Source organism: Erinaceus europaeus, chromosome 7 (assembly GCF_950295315.1).
Source record: "Erinaceus europaeus chromosome 7, mEriEur2.1, whole genome shotgun sequence".
Classification (NCBI taxonomy): domain Eukaryota; kingdom Metazoa; phylum Chordata; class Mammalia; order Eulipotyphla; family Erinaceidae; genus Erinaceus; species Erinaceus europaeus.
In genome coordinates this window covers 91877070-91896132 of record NC_080168.1, presented here as the reverse complement: position 1 = coordinate 91896132, position 19063 = coordinate 91877070, and the positions used below count along the sequence as shown (strand labels likewise).

The window sequence follows — 19063 nt, the reverse complement described above, 5'->3', positions numbered from 1 at the left end:
TTTCCTGCCTCTGTGGGCATCTCTTGCCTCTGGGGGTGCTTTCTGCCTCTATGGGCATTACCTAGCATGGGGGGGAATTGTCTATAGAGTCCCATGGCAGCTGACTGCAGTCAGTCTTTGAGAAACCCACCAGCGTAAAGGGAAGCTGCTAGTTTTGTGCAAAGTGTCCAAGAGGTGTACCAGTGAGTCCGATAGAAGTGCCAGTCCAAAGCAGATGTTCACGGAAGAATGCCAGGGGCTGGAACGTTGTATGAGAAAGGTCAGCTGCTGGAATTCCGCTTTTCTGTAGAGAACTTGACAGCTGCAATTCACTTACTTATGAAACAAAACTTGTAGCAGGTTAGAAGTTTACCACAATAGATAACTCAATGATTATAATTGGTTTAAGTATCTATAAATTTGGAAGGTCTTTTTCGTTTCATTTTAAGCCTCCTAACCAATCTAAGGGCAATAAAATGTAAGTCAAAGAACCACTGCTAGAGCCTCAGGCATGAGAATCATTAGCATAACCGTTGTGCAATCTACCGTTTCTAATTGAGAAGGTATTTGAGAGTATTACATATCAACAACGTCTTATTTAACCTTTTGTTACACCCATTCAAGATGGTGACACACCCTAGGTGTGCGCAGATTTTTTTAGACCAACTTAGTTAAAATATATTGATTTTTAACTAATTTTTACCTCAGACTTTAAATGTAAGTTAATTTTACCTTTATGAGAATTACATTGAAAACCTTTTTCATTTAACTCTGTCTGGTAAGGATGTAGCCTTAAAGTTACATTTTTAACCTTAAAGTTAATGTTTACCAAACTTCAAACACACACATAAACATGGTCTTCAATACACAAGGAGAAAACTTTTGTTATGAAGACATGTCATTTTAAACACGAATTTAGATCTATACTGTCTTAGTTGTTCGGGGGTTGCATTGTCCAGCAGTGGCCTCTTGCGCAGGTTCAGCTCCAAGAATTGTAGGTTGCAATCTCTGCAGGGATCTCTGCATATACTAGCTCCTCTGCCTTCAGAGCCGAGCTGGGGATCTCGGACAGGGGGCCCAGTCTCAGCAGGGAGCCCACGGTCTCCAGGTGGTCTGGGATCTTCCCAGACTTCATTGCAGGAGGGTGGGTGGGCCAGCCGTGCAGAAGGTGTGGGCCGAGGTGCCCCTGGCTGGTGGCCAGGTTAGGCTGCAGCCCTGCCCGCCATGTCTGCTGCCCTGCTCTCAGAGGCCGAGCAGTGTGGAGGGAGCCCATGACCAATGCCCTGCGCCACACAGCAGCGAGCTGGCTCCTACGGGCGGGCGTTGGGCAGAAACCACAGTGTGGCCCAAAGAGAAATGTTCCAGAAACAGAAAAACAGTCTCATGAAGAAAGGGCAGAGTCCTTTGGAAACCTCTTCATAGGCAGAAAAGCAACCCATAATGGATAGGTAGCCAAAGTCTTCACTTATCTGAGGGATGCACAGGTTAGGTCCCAAGTTGTAGTTCCATATGTCATTTTCTCCGGGCTGGCTTCACAGGCAGGTAACAGACGACCAGAAACACACGGCTGAGCTGAGAACGCAGTTTAATCTTTATTCACGAGTGGGCAAACAGTCCAACACCTAATCACCAAACCATGTGCTCCTCCATCTTTCTCCCCTGGCAGCAGAGCGGAACTCAGGAAGTATGTAGGGTAGGGGGCAGGGAGAAGGGAGAAGCGTGAAACTAGCAAGGCCTAAACCAAATCTCCCGGAGGTAGGGGGAGTGAGACCAAACCAATGTAAAAAGAAAAGACCATGTAAATAGACCACAATGTCAAGCAATGTAACAGAAGCAGAACAAGATCCCAGAAACAGAACTAGAAGCATACCAACACTATAGTAAACCAGAACTGATCAATAGGGAACTAGAAAAATTTATAGGAAAGGAATGAATTGTGAACCATAGTGGGAGTAGCTTAAATGCTAGAAGTGGTTGTTTTGCTTTTTTGTTTTAAGTCTGGTTGTATTTTTAAGATAGAACTAAAAAGAGTTAAATAATTGAACATGAAATGTGAGGGTAAGAAGGAAAGCAAGGTTAATGGTGAGTCTTTGGCTTAGGCAGCTGATAGATTTGGCAGGGAGCAGGGTGTGTTCTGAGAAAGAAAGAGGGAGAAGGTGAGGGAGAGGGAGAGAGAGAGAAATAGAGAATGATAATTGGGGATGTGAAATGATGTTTTGTTTCAGACACAGTAATTCTGATATGTCTCTTAGATGTTTAAGTATAACACCCCCAGTGGGCAGTGTCTGGACATTTGGAATTACAGTGAAGGTACTCAAGATATATATGTATATGATAGTTATGCCTATAAGCCTAGCTGTTACCACCAAAAGACTGAATGTAGTCAGAGAAGTGAAAATGACTGAATTAGAACCTGAATTCATCCAGAATAAGGATAGTGAAAAAGACTCAACAAGATAAGGAAGAAAAGGAAAATCAAGATAGAAATCAAGTGAACAAAGTTTTTTTTTTCTTTTCTTTTTTTTTGCCTCCAGGGTTATTGCTGGGTCTCAGTGCCTACAACATGAATTCACTGCTCCTGGAGGCCATTTTTTCCCCTTTTGTTGCCCTTGTTGTAGCCGTGTTATGGTTATTATTGTTGTTAATGTCGTTCATTGTTGGATAGGACAGAAAGAAATGGAGACAGGAGGGGAAGACAGAGAGGGGGAGAGAAAGACACCTACAGACCTGCTTCACCGCCTGTGAAGCCACTCCCCTGCAGGTGGGGAGCGAGGGGCTCGAACCTGGATCCTTACGCCTGTCCATTATGTTTTGCACCATGTGCGTTTAACCCACTGTGCTATACCACCTGACTGCCAAACAAAGTGTTTTAAAGAAGTGACTAACTGTTTCAAATGCTTCCTGCTGAGGAAGCTCCTGAGTACTCAGAGTTGGGAATTTACTGCAGGATTTGGCTATTACTGATCGCAATGAGAACACTATTGGCAGAGTAGTGGAGATGTACTTATTGCAGTAGGTTCAAGAAAAACTAGAAGGGACTATACTGAGGCAGTCACTCTATTTATACATACTGCCTTAGGGGTGAAAGTTACATATAATTCTCAAAAGTGTGTTAGTTTGCATGTTAATATGTATGTTCACTTCACCCTAATTGTGTAGGAAACTCAAGATCATTGCTTGAAATCATGACTGGGAGAACTATGGCCAGCATTATCTTTTACATAGAGGAAGCAAGAAGCAGTGTTTGTTGGTTAATGTAACCCAATATAGAGGCATAAACTGTTAATACAAAGGATAAAAGAGGGTTCAAGTCCTGGAAGATGATGGCAGAGGAGGACTTGTGGGGGTTGTATTGTTATGTGGAAATATTATGTATGTACAAACTATTATATTTTACTGTTGACTGTAATCCATTAATCCCCCAATAAAGAAATAATAATAAAAAAAACCAAAGGATGAAAGAGTCTTGTGGAATGAGGTCTCTGAAAAGGCAAAGGGGGGGTGGTGGCACACCTCTTTGAGCGCAAATGTTACAGTGCACAAGGACCCAGGTTTTAGCCCCCAGCCCCTACCTGCAGGAGGAATGCTTTGCAAGTGGTGAAGCAGTATTGCAAATGTCTCTCCCTCTTTATCACCCCTTCCCTCTTGAATTCTGGCTATCTCTATCCAATAAATGAAATAAAGATAATAAAAAAATAAAAATAAAATAAAAAGGCAAAGGGGGCTACAATATGATGCACTTGCTTTACGATACAGGAGCTCAGTCCATATTTTGTAACGGAAGGGATGCTAGAGTACCTTGTTATATTTTCACGGGACATTATTGTTGATTTATTTCTTTCCCACACATTGTAAGCCTCCTAAGAGTAGTAAGTGTAAATATCTTCATTCTTTTTGTGGTAGGAACTTTTATTGTTAGATTTTTGTTCATTGGTACAATGCCCAGCACACAGCAGGTATGCAATAAATGTTTGATGAACAAATGAAGACACTGTGCTAAGCATGTGTATGTCTTATCTTAATCACATTGGATCATTTCCATCAAATCTTGACAACCAGATTGATTTAATCATGTTTTTCTTGTCTGGAGTTACAGATAGCTTGACTAACTTGTAGAGTTGATTGATAGAAAAGGCAGCGTTTCTACTAAAATCAATATGCTTCCTAGAAGTAAAATCAGTGTCCCTGCTGTATCCTTTTGCAGTGGTTCTAATTAATGATTTTAACATGAATTTGCTATTTATTTTACCTTGAGCCTTCTGAAATCTATCCATTCTTTATCATTTATTTGCAATTCATTGTTTGCCATTCATCCAGCATGCCATTATTTGTTATTTTAACCTAACTTAGCCAATAAATGGAAAGTTTTTTGAGGACAGTGGGGGCATCTTCATGTTTTTGTTTGTTATGTTTTATACCATCTTTGGTTAGACAACATTTCTCCTTTGTCATTCAATGAAAAAAGTGTCTAGTCCAGGCCCTGGAACAATGCAGATGCCAAATAATTATATGCTGTTTGAAGGTGTAACTGAATGGATGGATGATGTTTGTGGTTGATGTTGTTCTGTATAGACCAGCTCCCCTTTTCTGTTTGGTGTAGACCCCACCCCATCACTCTTCTACCAGATCGCATTGCCTTGCTCCTCAAGGCAGTACAAACTCACCTATGTAATTAATAATGTACACTCCAGAACTACTTATGGTTATCAGGTTGAAACCTAGATTTCACCTGAAGTTGCCCCTATGCTCATTGTGGCTTTTTACTATCCTCCCTTATCTGTCATTCCTTGTTTCCTTAGACTTCTCTGGAGAAAGCTTTCTTAATCCATGAGCAGTTGTATTTCCAGTCTTAGACTGTGCTTCCTGGGAACTTGAGTTAACACACTACATGTTTATAAGCAGTTGATGTTAGAGGCAGGGGATCCTAACCACTGACTCTCTAAGTGTGTTGAGTTCTACTCTTGCAGGTCATCTCTCGGTAATTTTTGGGTTTCTGACATTACCAACTAGAACTGTAGTTTGACTTAGATAAATTTGACTTAGTTATTGGGTTGGAACTTGCTTACCAATTTAAGTAGAGAGTTGTTACTAACTTTAGTAACTATCGCATTGAATTCTAGGTCTCTCTAACATAAAAGTTAGCAGTTTTCCTTGACTTTCTACTCCTTTTGGTCTCACACACACACACTGCTCTTTTCCTTTAAGCAAGGATAATGAAGGATTAATTATGAAGTCAATTTTTACATAATTGAATACAGTGTTTGTTTCCTGTTGAGTACAAATGTCTAGTTTCATATACCACATAAACCAGTCATTTTCTTAGTAATCTGAAAAGAACAAAAACCCCTTTATCTATAAAATGGGGCTGGAGATAATGTGTTTTAGAACCAAAAAGGACTTCAGTAACCACCTGGTCACCAACACTTATATCTTAATAATTAAGAATATTGGAGGGGACAGTATAGTAGAGCACCAGGTTAACCACATATAGTGCAAAGTGCAAGGATTCCCGTCTGAGGTCCCAGCTCCCTACATGCAGGGGGCCACTTCACAAGCAGTGAAGCAAGTCTGCAGGTGTCTTATCTTTCTCTCCCCCTCTTTGTCTTCCTCTCCTCTATCCATTTCTCTCTGTCCTATCCAACAACAACAGTAGCAACAATAACAATGGAAAAAAGATGGCCACCAGGAGCAGTGGATTCATAGTGCAGGCACCAAGCCCTATCAATAACCCCGGAGGCAAAAAAAAAAAAAAAAAGAGAAAAAACTTAGATCTGAGATTTCTGGAGGTAGGGCTACAGAGCAGCAGCAGCTGTGTTTCTTTCCTCTCCTCTCCCATGTTAGGGATACCAAAGAAGACCACCAGGGACTGCAATAAGACAGGGCTACAAAGACTTCTGGAACCCACCAAATCACCTCTGAGTGCGAGCACTTTGGCTCATGGACAGAGAGGAGTGTAGGGAGAGATTAAGTGGCTGGTAACAGTCCTGCAGTTTACCAGTTGAAACACCACCTCTAGTCTGTTTGACCAACAATAAGACGGCTGAACTGAGGAGAGGACTTTCCTGTGACTCACCAAATGCAACTGTGAGCCTCCAATGCTACTTACTGCTCTCAGAATCTGGAGCAACAGTAAGGAGACCCTGTGCTGACACCAGGGGAAAGAGAACTAACAAGGAAACTCAGGAGAAGACCTATACCTCAGTGGCACAGAGGTGGAGCTGTGAAAGTCTCTTTGCATAACCATTGGATTATCTCTTCTCCACCCTGCTTTATCTCTTGGTCAGGAGTCAGTGATTAAGCTAAGAAGACTACAGGGAAGAAAAAGCACAAAAGAGGCTAAAAAAAGAAGCAAGAAATCTCAAAAAGAGATTAAGAGATACTGAAAACAACAACAGGGGACCTATGGGATGACTACAAAAGAACAATATACGCATTATTGGCTTACCAGAGGAAGAAAGAGAGGGAGGGAAAGAAATCATTCTTCAGGACATAATAGCTGACAACTTCGATAGTCTAGACAACATCAAAACATAAAGGTTCAAGAAGCCCAGAGGGTCCCAAACAGAATTAACCCATACTTAAAGACACCAAGACAAGTCATATTTAGAATGGAAAGGAATAAGGATAAAGAAAGGATCCAGAAGGCTGCAAGAGAAAAACAGTCACCTACAGAGGAAAACCCGTAAGACTAGCAGCAGACTTCTCCACACAAACACTACAGGCCAGAAGAGAATGGCAAGATATCTACCGAGTGCTCAATGAGAGAGGCTTTCAACCAAGACTACTGTATTCTGCTAGACTGTCATTCAGACTAGATGGAGGCATAAAAGTCTTTTCAGACAAGCAACAGTTGAAAGATTCAACTATCACCAAGCCTACCCTGAAAGAAGTTCTGAAAGTTCTATAAACAGACCACCAAAAATATGCAATATATCAGAACACTCTAGAACTCTACAAGAATGATGTTAAAATATCTACACTTTGATATCAATAAAAGTCAATGGCCTGAATTCACCTGTTAAAAGGCACAGAGTAGGAAGATGCATCAGAAAACACAACCCAACCATATGCTGTCTACAGGAAACCCACCTAACTCAACAAGACAAACACAGACTTAAAGTGAAAGGAGGGAAAACTATCATCTAGGCCAATGGACCACAAAAAGGGCATTCTCATATCTGACATATTAGACTTTAAAATAAATAAAATTTAAAAAGATAGGGATGGCCACTACTTAATGCTTAGTGGATCAGTCAATCAAGGGGATTTAACAATTATTAACATCTATGCACCCAATAAGAAGCCATCTGAAGACATCAAACATCTACTGAAAGAGCTGCAGTAATATACTAATAGCAACACAGTCATAGTAGGGGACTTCAACACCCCACTTTCTCATCTTGACAGATCATCCAGGCAGAAAATCAGTAAAGACATGATGGAGCTAAATGAGGAAATAGATAAACTAGAACTACTGGACATATTCGGAGTCATTCATCCCAAGAAACTGGAATACACATTTTCCTCAAGTCCACATGGGTCATTCTCAAGGATAGACCATATGTTAGGCCACAAAGACAGCATCAGCAAATTCAACAGCATTGAAATCATCCCAAACATCTTCTCAGACCACAGTGGAATTAAACTAATACTTAATAATCAACAAAAGTTTAGTAATAGCCCCAAAATGTGGAAGCTCAACAGTACACTTCTTAACAACTACTGGGTCAAAGAGAAAATAAAGGAAGAAATCAAAATGTTGTGAGAGTTCAATGAAAATGAAGACACAAGCTATCAAAATATTTGGGACACAGCTAAGGTAATACTGAGAGGGAAGTTCATAGCCATACAAGCACACATTAGGAAATAAGAAAAATCACAGACAAACAGCCTGATTGCATATCTTAAAGATCTAGAAGAAGAAGAACAAAGGAACCTTAAAGCAACCAGAAGGACAGAAATCACTAAAGTTAGGGCAGAAATAAATAGCATTGAAAATAAGAAATCCATACAAAAGATCAACGAAAGTAAATGTTGGTTGCTAGGCTAGCTTTGTGGGCGAGAGACAGAGACGACCAGAAACTCATGGCTGAGCTGAGAACACAGTTTAATCTTTATTCACGAGTGGGAAAGCAGTCCAACAACCTAATCATAACACATTCCTCTCCTGCCTTTTTCTCCTCCAGCCAAAGAATCAGGAACCAAGGAAGTACGTAGGATAGGGGGCGGGGAGAAGCAACAAGCGCAAAAAGGCAAGGACTAAACCAAAATCTCCCAGAGGCAGGGGGAGTGAGACCAAACCAGTGTAACAGAATGACCATGTAAATAGACCACAGTGTCAAGCAATGTAACAGAAGGGATCCCAGAAGCAGAACTAGAAGCATACCAGCAATTCCCCCTTTTCTTTTTAACTAATTGACCATAGTATCAGGAGTGTGGGGTGAACAGAAACCTATATCGTACAGGCATTTTCAAAAAAGAAACTGGCATAAACATGGAGGAACAAGTAAGCAAGCAACAAGAACCAGTGTGATGCAAAGGGAAGGCCTGAGGCTGCCGTTTCTTGCCTCTGTGGGCTTCTCTTGCCCCTGGGGCGTTTCTTGCCTCGATGGGCATTTCCTTCCTCTATGGGCATTACCTAGCAAGGAGGGGGGTTTGGCCTATAGAGTCCCAAGGCAGCTGACTGCAGTCAGTCTTTGAGAAACCCAGCAGGGAAGCTGCTATAAAGTTGTGTACCAGTAAGTCCGATAGAAGTGCTAGTTCAAAGCAGATGTCCACAGAAGAATTGCCAGGGGGTAAATTGTTGCATGAGGAAGGTCAGCTGCTGGAATTTCGATTTTCTGTAGAGAACTTGACAGCTGCAATCCACTTAGTTGTGAAAAAAAAACCTTGTAACAAGTTAGAAGTTTACTATAATTGATAACTTGATGATTATAATTGGTTTAAGTATCTTTATAAATTTGGAAGGTCTTTCTCATTTCATTTTAAGGCTCCTTAACCAATTTAAGCGCAGTAAAATGTGGTAAGGCAAAGAACCACTGCTAGAGCCTCAGGCATGAGAATCATTAGCATAATCATTGTGCAATCTATCGTACGCCTGGGCTGGTTCTACCTCTAAATGAGAAGGTATTTGAGATCTTTACATATCAATGACGTCTTTTTTTAACCTTTTGTTACACCTGTATAAGATGGAGACACACCCTAGGTGTGCACAGGTTTTTTAGACCAAATTAATTAAAATATATTGATTTTTAACTAATTTTTACCTCAGACTTTAAATGTAAGTTAATTTTACCTTTATGAGAATTATGTTGAAAACCTTTTTCATTTAACTTTGCCTGGTAAGAATGTAGCTTTAAAGTTACATTTCTAACCTTAAAGTTAATATTTACCAAACTTCAAACACACACATAAACATGGTCTTCAATACACAAGGAGAAAACTTTTGTTATGAAGACATGTCATTTTAAACATGAGTTTAGATCTATACTGTCTTAGCCGTTCAGGGGGTGCGCCATCTGGAGGTGGCCTCCTGCGTAGCTCCACTTCCAGGAATTATAGGTTGCCATCACTGCATGAATCTCTGTGTATTCTAGCTCCTCTGCCTTCAGAGTCGAGCTGGGTATCTCGGCTGGGGGCCCAGTGCCAACAGGGAGCCCACGGTCTCTGGGTGGTCCGGGATCTGCCCAGACTTCATAGCAGGAGGGCAGGCAGGCTGGCCGTGCAGAAGGTGCGGGCCGAGCTGCCCCGGGGCGGGGGCCAGGATGGGCTGCAGCTCTTCCTGCCTTGCCCGCTGCCCTGCTCCCGGCGGCCAAGCAATGCGGAGGGAGCCAGTGCTCAACATCCCGTGCCCCGCGGCAGCGACCAGGCTCTGGCAGGCCGCTGGTGGGCAGAAACAAGTGTGGCCCATAGCAAAATGTTCCAGAGACAGAGAAACAGTCTCATGAAGAAAGGGCAGAGGCCTTTGGAAACCTCTTCATAAGCAGAAAAGTAGCCCATAGTGGAAGGTAGCCAAACGTCTTCACTTATCTGGGGGATGGGCAGGTTAGGTCCCACGTTATTGTGCCATATGTCGCTCAAAATTTAGAGTGCCAGTGTGCCAGGCTAGCTTTGCGGGTGAGAGACAGAGATGACCAGAAACACATGGCTGAGCTGAGAACGCAGTTTAATCTTTATTCACGAGTAGGCAAGCAGTCCAACAACCCAATCATAACACAAACCTGTCCTACCTTTTTCTCCTCCGAAGAATCAGGAACCAAGGAAGTATGTAGGATAGGGGGTGGGGAGAAGCAACAAGCACAAAAAGGCAAGGACTAAACCAAAATCTCCTGGAGGCAGGGGGAGTGAGACCAAACCAGTGTAACAGAATGACCATGTAAATAGACCACAATGTCAAGCAGTGTAACAGAAGGGATCTCAGATGCAAAACTAGAAGCATATCAACAGTTGGTTCTTCAAAGAGTGAACAAAATTGACAAACCTTTAGCCAGACTCACAAAACAAAAAAGGAAGAAGATCCAAATAAATCGGGTCATAAATGAAAGAGGAGATAGCACAACAGACACCACAGACATTCAACATATCATGTGAGGCTTCTATGAAGAACTATATGCCACCAAGCTAGAGAACCAGCAAGAAATGGCCAATTTTCTAGATACCTACAAACTTCCAAAACTAAGTAAAGAGGAAGTAGATAACATGAACAGACCCATCACAGCTAATGAAGTTGAAACAATTATCAAAAATCTTCTCAAAAATAAAAGTCCTGGACCAGATGGTTTTACAAATGAATTCTACAGAAACTTCAAAGAAGAAATAATACTTCTACTTTTAAAAGTCTTCCAGAAGATTAAAGACACTGGAATACTCCCTGCCAGCTTCTATGAAGCTAACATCACTCTGATACCAATAGCAGACATGAACACAACCAAAAAAAAAAAAAACTACAAATCAATATCTCTGATGAACATAGATGCTAAAATATTGAACAAAATTCTAGCCAACCAGATACAGCAGTATATTAAAATGATTGTTCATCATGACCAATTAGGGTTTATTCGAGGCATGCAAGGTTAGTTTAATATATGTAAATAAATCAATGTGATCCACCACATCAACAAAAGCAAGATCAAAAACCACATGGTCATATCAATAGATGCAGAGAAAGCCTTTGTCAAAATATAACATCCCTTTATGAACAAAACACTACAAAAAATGGGAACAGATAGAAAATTCCTGAAGATAGTGGAGTCTATATATAGCAAACCTACAGCCAACGTCATACTCAATGGTGAAAAACTGTAAGCATTTCCCCTCAGATCAGGTACTAGACAGGGCTGCTCACTATCAACGTTACTATTCAACATTGAGTTGGAAGTTCTTCCCATAGTAATCAGACAGGAGCAAGGAATTAAAGGCATACAGGCTGAAAGAGAAGTCAAACTCTCCCTATTTGCAGATGACATGATAGTATACATAGAAAAACCTAAAGAATCCAGCAAGAAGCTTTTGGAAATCATCAGGCAATACAGTAAAGTGTCAGGCTACAAAATTAACATTCAAAAGTCAGTGGCATTCCTCTATGCAAACACTAAGTTAGAAGAAGCTGAAATCCAGAAATCAGTTTCTTTTACTATAGCAACAAAAACAATAAAATATCTAGGAATAAACCTAACCAAAGAAGAGAAAGTATTATATACTGAAAATTATGAGGCACTCCTCAAGGAAATTGAAAATGAAACAAAGAAGTGGAAAGATAGTCCATGTTCATGGGTTGGAAGAATTAACATCATCCAAATGAATATACTACCCAGAGCCATCTACAGATTTAATGCTATCCCCATCACGATCCCAACCACATCATTTAGGAGAATAGAACAAATGCTAAAGATGTTTATCTGAAACCAGAAAAGACCTAGAATTGCCAAAACAATCTTGAGAAGAAAGAACAGAACTGAAAGCATCACACTCCCAAATCTCAAATTTTATTATAGGGCCATTGTCATCAAAACTGCTTTGGTGGGAGTCCAGCGGTAGCACAGCGGGTTAAGCACACGTGGCACAAAGTGCAAGAACCAGCGTAAGAATCCTGGTTCCAGCCCCTGGCTCTCCACCAGCAGGGGAGTTGCTTCACAAACGGTGAAGCAGGTCTGTAGGTGTCTTTCTCTCCCCCTCTCTGTCTTGCCCTCCTCTCTCCATTTCTCTCTGTCCTACCCAACAATGATGACATCAATAATAACAACAATAGTAACTACAACAAGGACAACAAATGGGAAAATAAATAAATAAATATAAAAAAAAACCTTCTTGGTACTGGAATATGAATAGACACACTGAACAGTGGAAAATAATTGAGAGCCTAGAAGTAAGTCCCCACACCTATGGACATCTAATCTTTGACAAAGTTGCCCAGACTATTAAATGGGGAAAGCAGAGTCTCTTCAACAAATGGTGTTGGAAAAAATGGGTTGGACCATGCAACTGAATGAAACTGAACCACTATATTTCACCAAATTGAAAAGTAATTTCCAAGTGGATCAAGGACTTGGATGTTAGACCAGAAACTATTAGATACTTAGAGGAAAATATTGGCAGAACTCTTTTCCACATATTTGAAAGACATCTTCAATGAAACAAATCCAATTACAAAGAGGACTAAGGCATGTATAAACCTATGGGACTACATCAAATTAAAAAGCTTCTGCACAGCAAAAGAAACCACTACCCAAACCAAGAGACTCTTCACAGAATGGGAGAAGATCTTTACATGCCATATATCAGACAAGAGGCTAATAACCAAAAAATACAAAGAGGTTGCCAAATTCATCCACAAGAAAACAGATAACCCCATCCAAAATGGGGGGGGGGACATGGACAAAATATTCACCACAGTATAGATCCAGAAGGCTGAGAAACACATGAAGAAATGCTCCAAGTCTTTGATTGTCAGAGAAATGTAAATAAAGACAACAGTGCGATATCACTTCACTCCTGTGAGAATGTCATACATCAGAAAAGGTAGGTAGCAGCAGCAAATGCTAGAGAGGTTGTGGGGCTCAAAGGAACTCTCCTGCACTGCTGATGGGAATGTAAATTGGTCCAACCTCTGTGGAGAACAGTCTGTAGAACTCTCAGAAGGCTAGAAATGGACCTACCCTATGATCCTGCAATTTCTCTCCTGGGGATATATCCTAAGGAACCCAATACACCCATCCAAGAAGATCTGTGTACACATATGTTCTCAGCGGCACAATTTGTAATAGCCAAAACCTGGAAGGAGCCCAGGTGTCCAACTACAGATGAGTGTCTGAGCAAGCTGTGGTGTATATATATATATACAATGGAATACTACTCAGCTATAAAAATTGGTGACTTCACAGTATTCAGCCGATCTTGGATGGACCTTGAAAATTTCATGTTAAGTGAAATAAGTAAGAAAGAGAAGGATGAATATGGGATAACCTCGCTCTCAGACACAAGTTGAAAAACAGGATCAGAAGATCAAACACAAGTAGAACCTGATCTGGAATTGGCGTATTGCACCAAAGTAAAGGATTCTGGGGTAGGTGGGTTGGGGGGGAGAATACAGGTCCCAGAAGGATGACAGAGGACCTCTTGGGAGGGGGTTGTATTGTTATATGGAAAACTGGGAAATGTTATGCATGTACAAACTATTGTATTTACTGTCAAATGTACAACATTGATTCCCCAATAAAGAAATTAAAAAAGAATATTGGTTCCATAATTTGTTCAGTTTCATCCAGCTCAGGTAATGGCAGAGTAGAATTAAAACCCAACTCCCAGGCTGCTATATTTTCCACTCCTGTGCAACAGACACATTTTCCACTCACAGAATTGATATGAGGATTTGGGACAATATTTGTGAGAAATAGATTTAGCCTTTGGAAAGAAAGATGTTCTATATCTTTATGAGAGCTTTATGAAAACTGATCTAATTTTAACCTTTTCCATACAGTTGTTAGTTTTGTTCAGTTTTATGTTATTTGCCTCAGGCTTCTTTTTTGGCCAAGGACTAGATAATATATAATGCTTGATTTAAAAAACATTATCAAGGATCAGGATTATGTTAGAAATCTGAATGACTTCAGCTGGTTTTTAAGTCAGGAGCACTTGCACAGGGCTTTACAGAGGGACAGTTGTTTATGTGCATGAAGTTTCCCATTTCTATTTTGCATATTGGGGTAAGGACAGTTGGCTCAAAGAAAGGATAAATTATAATTTTGTCCAACTTGGTAATACTTTCAAAGCTTGATGCATTATGTGGCTAGCAAACAATGAATTTCTTTTCCTGCCAAACCACCATGTCCTGCCTACTTTCAGTATAGTCAGAGAACCATTATACTAATCCACCGTACTGTCATATCTCTCTCAAACACATGTAAGTGATAACTTTGAAAATTTATTTTGATGCAAGGTGTATAAATGTTCTCTATGTCAGCGAGGAAATTCTGACTTAGTCAACTTGGTTGCTTTAATTGTTCGTGTGGTTCTTTTAGTCACAGGGGGATTTGATATATAAACAAGAAGAATACTGCATGAGTTTTTTAAAAAAAAATATTCAGTGTGATTTGTGCAGATTCATAGATGCATGGACGATATGAGTACCAAAAGGTCAAAGTAACTGTTAAATATATTTTTAATTAGGTGCGGTTGTATGCACGACCCGATGCTATCAGAAGAGGATCTGGTGACTACGCTCTCCACATAACAAAGAGATTAATAGAATTTTATGAAGACTACTTTAAAGTGCCCTATTCCTTGCCAAAACTAGGTAAGAGGGCTTTGCTTTGGTTGTTTTGATTAGGGTGGAAGAAGTGAAGCAGTTCCTTGAGGGTGGGAATTTCTTCTTTCATGCAATTATTTGAGACATCCAGAAGCCTGAAAATCCCAACGTTTATCTTTTTGGAGAAGATGAACTTGAAAAATATTTTCTTCTGAAGAGGTAAAGTAAAATTTAGTGTTCCTGAAGCCTTGCCAAAAAGGGCTCATAGGAATTAAGAGAGACATTATAATGTACATTTAGAATTCTAAATGACAACCCACATAGCTCAAATTTGTGGAATGTGTACTGTTGCCAGCATCCCATCAGTCCTCATGACTCGTATGTGAACTGTTGGAACATTTCTCCCATAAGGATGTTAAGCTATGGAGAGACTGCCATTTATTAAGATAGCCAGTAAGACAAGGAGTGGGACTTTTAATTGAGATTTTGATGACTCTCAGAACTGCTTAGTATTTCACATTGAGATGGTGCTCCTTGGCTAAATACTCATATCTTAATTCGCAGATGCCAATCCTCAGGTTATTAGTGATCCATTAGACGATTTTCATTCAGTTAAATTTGAATACATAATTACAATAACTGGAAGGAAAATGAGAAAGAGCCAGGTGGTGACTCATAAACACACTTTGCCATGCACAAGTACCTAGGTTCAAGTCCCCAGCTTCTGTCTGCAATAGGAAACTTCATAAGTGGTATAGTAGGTCTCAATCCTATCCTCTCTCACTCTCTTCTCCCTAACCCCCCCCCCAAAAAAAAATAGGAGAAATGGTGGTCCCTGAGAATGGTGAAGCTGTGCAGGCATCGAGCCTCAGCAGTAACCTTGGTGTTAAAAAAAATGAATAAAAGGAAACTGTAATAATGGAGATGTGGTTGCCGTGAGCATTCTTTTATTTCTTCCTTTTTTAAAGAGACTATGTTTAGTGATTTTTTTTTTTTTGAATGGGTAAATGAATGGATTTTGTTATTGTAATTTGAATGAAGCTGCCTCTTTTACAGGGCAGTTAGCTAACTGTTGGGGGTGAACTCAAGATCTCATGTACAAAAGTCTGGTGCCCTAACCACTCACTGCACCACTTCCCAGGCCCCACTAAAGTATCTTTATTCTGTTTCTTTTTTATATTCTTTTATTTTATTTATAAAAAGGAAACCCTGACAAAACTATAGGATGAGAGGGGTACAATTACACATAATTCCCACCACCAGAACTCCTTATCCCATCCTCTCCCCTGATAGCTTTCCTATTCTTTAACCTTCTGGGAGTATGTACTCAAGATCATTGTGGGATGCAGAAGGTGGAAGGTGTGGCTTATGTAATTGCTTCCCCACTGAACATGGGCTTGATAGGTTGATCCATGCTCCTTCCCTGCCTCCCTCTTTCTCTAGTGGGGTGGAGTTCTGGGGAATCAGAGCTTCAAAACACATTGGTGGTATTGTCTGTCCAGGGAAGTCTGGTTGGCATCATGCTAGCATCTGGAACCTGGTGGCTGAAAAGAGAGTTAACATATAAAGTCAAACAAATTGTTGACTAATAATGAACCTAAAGGCTGGAATAGTGCAAATGAAGATGGGGGGGGGGGTCTCCCATTTTGTAGATAGATAGTAGGCATGTTTTAGATATATTCCTAAGGACCTGTGGCTATACTGGTTTTTTTCTCTCTTATTTCCCCCCCTGAGCCTGAAGTCTGTTATGCAGGTGGATACAAGTTATTGTCTAGGAAGATGATGTCATGGCTGGAAAAAGGACCAGAAAGCTGCACCAGGGAAGAGAGTAGCTCCCAAATATGGGAAAGGGGTATAAATATTGTTGACTGTAAACCCCATCGATTTGATGTGATCTGGGGCCCATATTCAGCTTAGGAGCCTATGTGACATCTGCATCCCTGTAGATCTGAGCTCGTATTCTGTAGTCATGTATAGGAGCTTTCCAAGCTGCACCAATATTAGGACCCATCATCCTCAGGTGGAACATAGAGTGTGTTGTCCAGCCTTCCTTCAGAGGAAGAACATTCTCTACTGTTGTTGATACAAGTTGAGGGCAAGGTCCTATGGAGGCCCACAAATGGGTCTATTTTGTTGTTCCTGATAGAGATGACCGGTTACAATGGAGGGAGGGATTTATTCGAGGTCTAGGCCCATCACGTCACTTTGGTAATCCTGGACTCCCGGAATAGGGTCCCAGCTGATGGGGTGACCTGATAGTGATTAAAGAGTCATCATTAAAGTATGCCAGTCTCTTGCCCTTATTCATCTTTTGCAGTCCTTGCTTTGATAAGGTTAACTTTGGAGTAAGTGACAGAAGTGTAATAGGAAGTAGGTGAGGAAGGTATCGTCTAAGTAGACACTATTTCATTATGATCTTCATACTGACTCACTGCACACTACTGTGTACTTTTGCTTTCAGGTATATATTTTGCCCTAATTTATGGATACATGTGAACATATGTTCTATCTCATGGGATCTGGTCTATGTCTAGGCTTTGGGATTTTGTTAGGAAGTGAACCACCTGGAATGGAATTAAAGAATTCTATGAAAAGAAAGGTCTCACCTGAGTAATGAGGCTGAAGGGTTGACATTTCATGAGTGACATCTCTGGACACATGCTGAAGTGGCACTCCTTGCATTGATTAGGTTCGGATCAGCAAATGTAATATTATTTGATATGAGTTGAGAGAAGCATGTAGGAAAGTTAGCCCCACCCTAGAGGTTCCAGAAGTGGGGGAAATATAGGCTCTATTATAGAGGAAGTGGGAGGTTCTTGCTGTTTTAGGGTTTAAGAAGACAATAGATAGTTATTGCTATAATCACATTATTTGGCAATTGGGTTAACTTTGAAAAGTCCTTTTGTTTGGGTTTTCTGTATCGTATACAACATCACCATATTTTATGTCCTTTGACATTATTTGTATATAGCTGTGCCACCAGTTACTTCTGTTCTCCCTGTTCTAAGCTTTTAATAGAGTCAACATATCAAAGACTCAGCCTATCGTCTGTGCATTAAAAAGTTTGAGGCATTCAATCAATTTTTCCCTCTCATATTAATTAAATAGTGATTTATATGACTACAAACTGATAGGAGTGTACATAAACACCATTCCCACCACCAAATGTCTGTGTCCCATCCTATCCTGCCCCCCCACTCCCTGACCCGTGAGGCTGAACATCCACCATCACCCTCAACCCAGGGTTTTCACCTTGTTGCCCTATTCCAGATTTAGTCAAATCCTGCTATGAGTTTCCCTTTCTGTTCTTATTTCTCAACTTGTGTTTATGAGTGGGAACATCCCATACTCATCTTTATTTTTCTCACTTAACTTACTTAACATAATTCCTTCTAGCTCCATCCAAGATGGGTCAGATAAGGTGGGTTCATTGTTTTTAATAACTGCATAGTATTCCTTTTTTTTTAAATTTTTTATTTTATTTAAGAAAGGATTAATTAACAAAACCATAGGGTAGGAGGGGTTCAACTCCACACAATTCCCACCACCCAATCTCCATAACCCACCCACTCCCCTGATAGCTTTTCCATTCTCTATCTCTCTGGGAGCATGGACCCAGGGTCGTTGAGGGTTGCAGAAGGTAGAAGGTCTGGCTTCTGTAATTGCTTCCCCGCTGAACATGGGCGTTGACTGGTCGGTCCATACTCCCAGTCTGCCTCTCTCTTTCCCTAGTAGGGTGTGTCTATGGGGAAGCTGAGCTCCAGGACACATTGGTGGGGTTTTCAATCCAGGGAAGCCTGGCCAGCATCCTGGTGGCATCTGGAACCTGGTGACTGAAAAGAGAGTTAACATACGAAGCCAAACAAATTGTTGAGCAATCATGGATCCAAAGCTTGGAATAGTGGAGAGGAAGTGTTAGGGAGGTACTCACTGCAAACTTAGTGTACTTCTGCTTTCAGGTATATATTTTGCAGTAGTTTATGGATATGTGTGAACATAAGCTCTCTCTCACAGAAACTGGTGTATATCTAGGTTATGGGACTTTGTTAGAAAGTGAATCACTTGAGATGAAATTAGAGTGTACTATAAAAGGAAAGGTCTCACCCGAGTGATGAAGCTGAAGGGTTGTCATTCCACACGTGAAGTCTCTGGACACAGTCTGAGGTGAAGCATGTTGAGGTGGCAATTGTTACGTTGGTTAGGTTGTGATCGGCGGATGCAATATTATTTGGTATGGATTGAGAGAGGCATACGGGAAAGTGGGCCCTATCCAAGGGTTCCAGGACTGGGGGAAGTAGGGGCTCTATAGTGGATATGTGAGGTTCCTGCTGTCTTAGGGTT

At 40.8% G+C, this 19063-nt stretch overlaps 1 protein-coding gene across 1 annotated transcript in view; it reads left to right on the top strand.

Moving 5' to 3' along the window:
* Positions 1–19063, top strand: part of LOC132539347 (thyrotropin-releasing hormone-degrading ectoenzyme-like) — a 271667-nt gene that overhangs the window by 151444 nt on the left and 101160 nt on the right. The window contains exon 3 of the mRNA XM_060193519.1: positions 14644–14770. Coding sequence (XP_060049502.1) covers positions 14644–14770 — 127 coding nt within the window. The remainder of the gene's footprint in view (positions 1–14643; positions 14771–19063) is intronic.